The sequence below is a fragment of the Lolium perenne genome, chromosome 4 (assembly GCF_019359855.2).
Source record: "Lolium perenne isolate Kyuss_39 chromosome 4, Kyuss_2.0, whole genome shotgun sequence".
Taxonomy (NCBI): domain Eukaryota; kingdom Viridiplantae; phylum Streptophyta; class Magnoliopsida; order Poales; family Poaceae; genus Lolium; species Lolium perenne.
Genome location: NC_067247.2, coordinates 318,847,554 through 318,850,271, shown reverse-complemented (window position 1 = coordinate 318,850,271; position 2,718 = coordinate 318,847,554). Strand labels below are relative to the sequence as shown.

The following is a 2,718-nucleotide window of genomic DNA, read 5'->3' as shown; positions in this document are numbered from 1 at the left end:
TTTTTTTTTTTAAACATAAGGCCCTACGGCCCGGCTTTATATATAAAGCCATACGGCAACCACGAAGTTCAGCAAGTACATGATACATCCACCGGCTTCCTCAAGCCCCATAACCCATACAGAGACGAAAATCCGAACCCTACAGTACCAAATTACATCACACTAGGTCCAATACGGCTAGCCAAGAGAAAACATCGAGGATAGGGCAGCATCGTCCTCCGCTGCGTCCGGGTGTCAGGCTCCTGCTCGAAGTCTCGTCTGTAGGCCCCTAAGCTCGCCCATCAGCACGTCCAGCATCTCTCGGTCCCTTGGCCTTACAAGGACCCTCCACCTCTGCATGTACGTAATCATGTGGAAGAAAGCATCAGCGGGGTTGTTAATTGTTTTCCCTTCCATAGCTAATTTGTTCCTAATGTTCCACAGCGCCCAACACTGAGCCGCAAATGTGAACCAGGCTAGCCTACGTAAGGACCCCGATAGATTCTGGACGATACCAATGAAGTGTCCAGCCCCCGCCGGATTCCAATCGCAGTGCAAGAGCTCCCTAGCTCCCGCCCACATCAGCTTTGCAAGGTGACATGAAAAGAAGATGTGGTCGCAGTCCTCCTGTTCCCCACATAGGGCACAAGCCCCGTTGGTAGGACCATTACGTTTGGCCACCTGAACCCCAGATGGCAGTTTGCTCCCGATGAGTTGCCACAGGAAGATCTTAATCCTTGGTGGTACCCTCGTCTTCCAGACCTCCTTGAAGTGGGTCACTACCGCTCCCTGCGTTAGTCGTCCATAGATGGACCTGGTGGAGAAATCCCCCGATGCCTCCAAGGACCATTTGACCTCATCTTCCCCTGCAGAGTAAGGGTGGAGGTCGAAGATCCTGCATAGGTTCTCCCACTCCACCGTTTCCGCGAGACCAAAAGTCCTCCTAAAGCGGATACGCCACCCGTTGGCCTCCCGCACCCCCGCCACCGTGGCAAAGGGGTTATCGCAGCACTGGAAGAGGCGAGGGAACATGTCCCTAAGGGGACCCCTCCCCGTCCACCAGTCCAACCAAAAGTAAGTGCGCCTCCCGTCTGCGACTTTGTGTCTTGCTCCCAGTTTGAAATACCACTTTATCTTTTGTATGGCATTCCAAAATTGGGAACCTTTGGTTGGCACCAGCGGGGAGAAGAGATCATTATCTCCCAGGTACTTGGCTCTAATTAGATCTGCCCAAAGACCCTCTGCCCCCTGGTAGAGTTTCCAGATCCATTTAAGCATCAAGGAAATATTCATGAGTCGCGTGTTAATGACTCCCAATCCCCCGAATTCCCTGGGCTTACAGACTGTGGCCCAGTCAACCATATGGTATTTCCTCTTGTTGCCCACTCCTTCCCATAGGAATCGAGCTCTGGACTTATTCATTTCCCGGTGTGTCGTCTCATGGAGGAGGTAAATCCCCATTGCGAACATCGGGAGGCTCGAGAGGCATGAGTTAGTCAGTTCAAGCCTCCCAGCTGAAGCCAGAAACAGCCCCTGCCATGGGTCAACCCTATGTCCCACCTTCTCCGTCAGGAAGTGCCACTCGGCTACCGACAGTGTCTTATCCGACACAGGTAGGCCGAGGTACTTCATCGGGAGGGAGCCCAAATTGCAGTTCAGCGAGTCAGCTACCCTTAGCTTCTCAGTGTCATCAACCCCCGTGACGACCGCCTCGCTCTTGTTAAAGTTGATCTTTAACCCAGACATGTTCTCAAAACATAGAAGCAGAAGTTTCAGGTTCGCAACCCCGAGGTGTGAGGGTTCAATCATAACCATCGTATCATCCGCGTACTGTAGATGGGTGACCCCCCCCCGGGGATCAAGTGTGGCACCACTCCTTGGATGTGGCCATTTTCTTTAGCCCTGGTTAGGATGGCTGCTAATGCATCGACCATGAAGTCGAATAGGATGGGTGAGAGTGGGTCACCCTGACGCACCCCCCTGGCGTTCCTAAAATAGGGGCCGACCTCACCATTGATGTTAATCGCCGTCTGTCCTCCCGAGACAAGTTGCATCAGCCTGTGTACCACACCCGCTGAGAAGCCCTTCCTCAGCAGCACCTCTCGAAGGAACTCCCAGTTCACCCTGTCATATGCTTTCTCGAAGTCCAGCTTAAGAAGCAAGCCCTTTAGCTTCTTACAGCGTAACTCATGAGCAATCTCGTGCAGGGCTAGCACTCCCTCGTGCAGACAGCGCCCTTTGATGAAGGCAGTCTGGCTCCTGTCTATCGTCCTATGAGCTATCGGTGTCAGTCTAGTCGCATAAGCTTTCGCTATGAACTTGAAAATGACATTAATAAGGGCAATAGGTCGATATTGTTTGATGGAGTCTGCCCCTTTAACCTTTGGGATGAGAGAAATGATGCCATAATTCAGGCGCGCAATATCCACTCTCCCTAGAGCGAAGTCATTCAGAGGAGGGGAGATCCGGCCGCCGTCCACCATGCGTCGACGAGGAAGGGCCCCCGCCGCCGCGACGCCCCGTGGATCTTTGCCCCGGAGGCGCTACCGGCGGCGGCGGCGGCTAGGGCTGGGAGGCTGGGAGGCTGGGCGTCTTTTGGAGACCGACTGCGGGGTTTAGCGTTCAGCTAATGTTTGTCTACATATACATGCACGCGCTCTGCGCCATTGCTTTATCAGGTAATCTTCCGATGAACTGCACATAACAATGCTTATACGTATGAGATGCACATGTGTGTAC

At 53.2% G+C, this 2,718-nt stretch overlaps 1 protein-coding gene across 1 annotated transcript; it reads right to left on the bottom strand.

Moving 5' to 3' along the window:
- Positions 1 to 234: 234 nt before the first annotated feature.
- On the bottom strand, positions 235 to 2,462 carry LOC127347842 (uncharacterized). Its single transcript, XM_051373990.1, has 3 exons — positions 1,851 to 2,462; positions 1,324 to 1,710; positions 235 to 1,227 (listed from the first exon to the last, which is right to left on the bottom strand). The coding sequence occupies exons 1-3, from the start codon at positions 2,460 to 2,462 to the stop codon at positions 235 to 237; spliced, it is 1,992 nt and encodes a 663-aa protein (XP_051229950.1).
- Between the last annotated feature and the right edge of the window lie 256 nt (positions 2,463 to 2,718).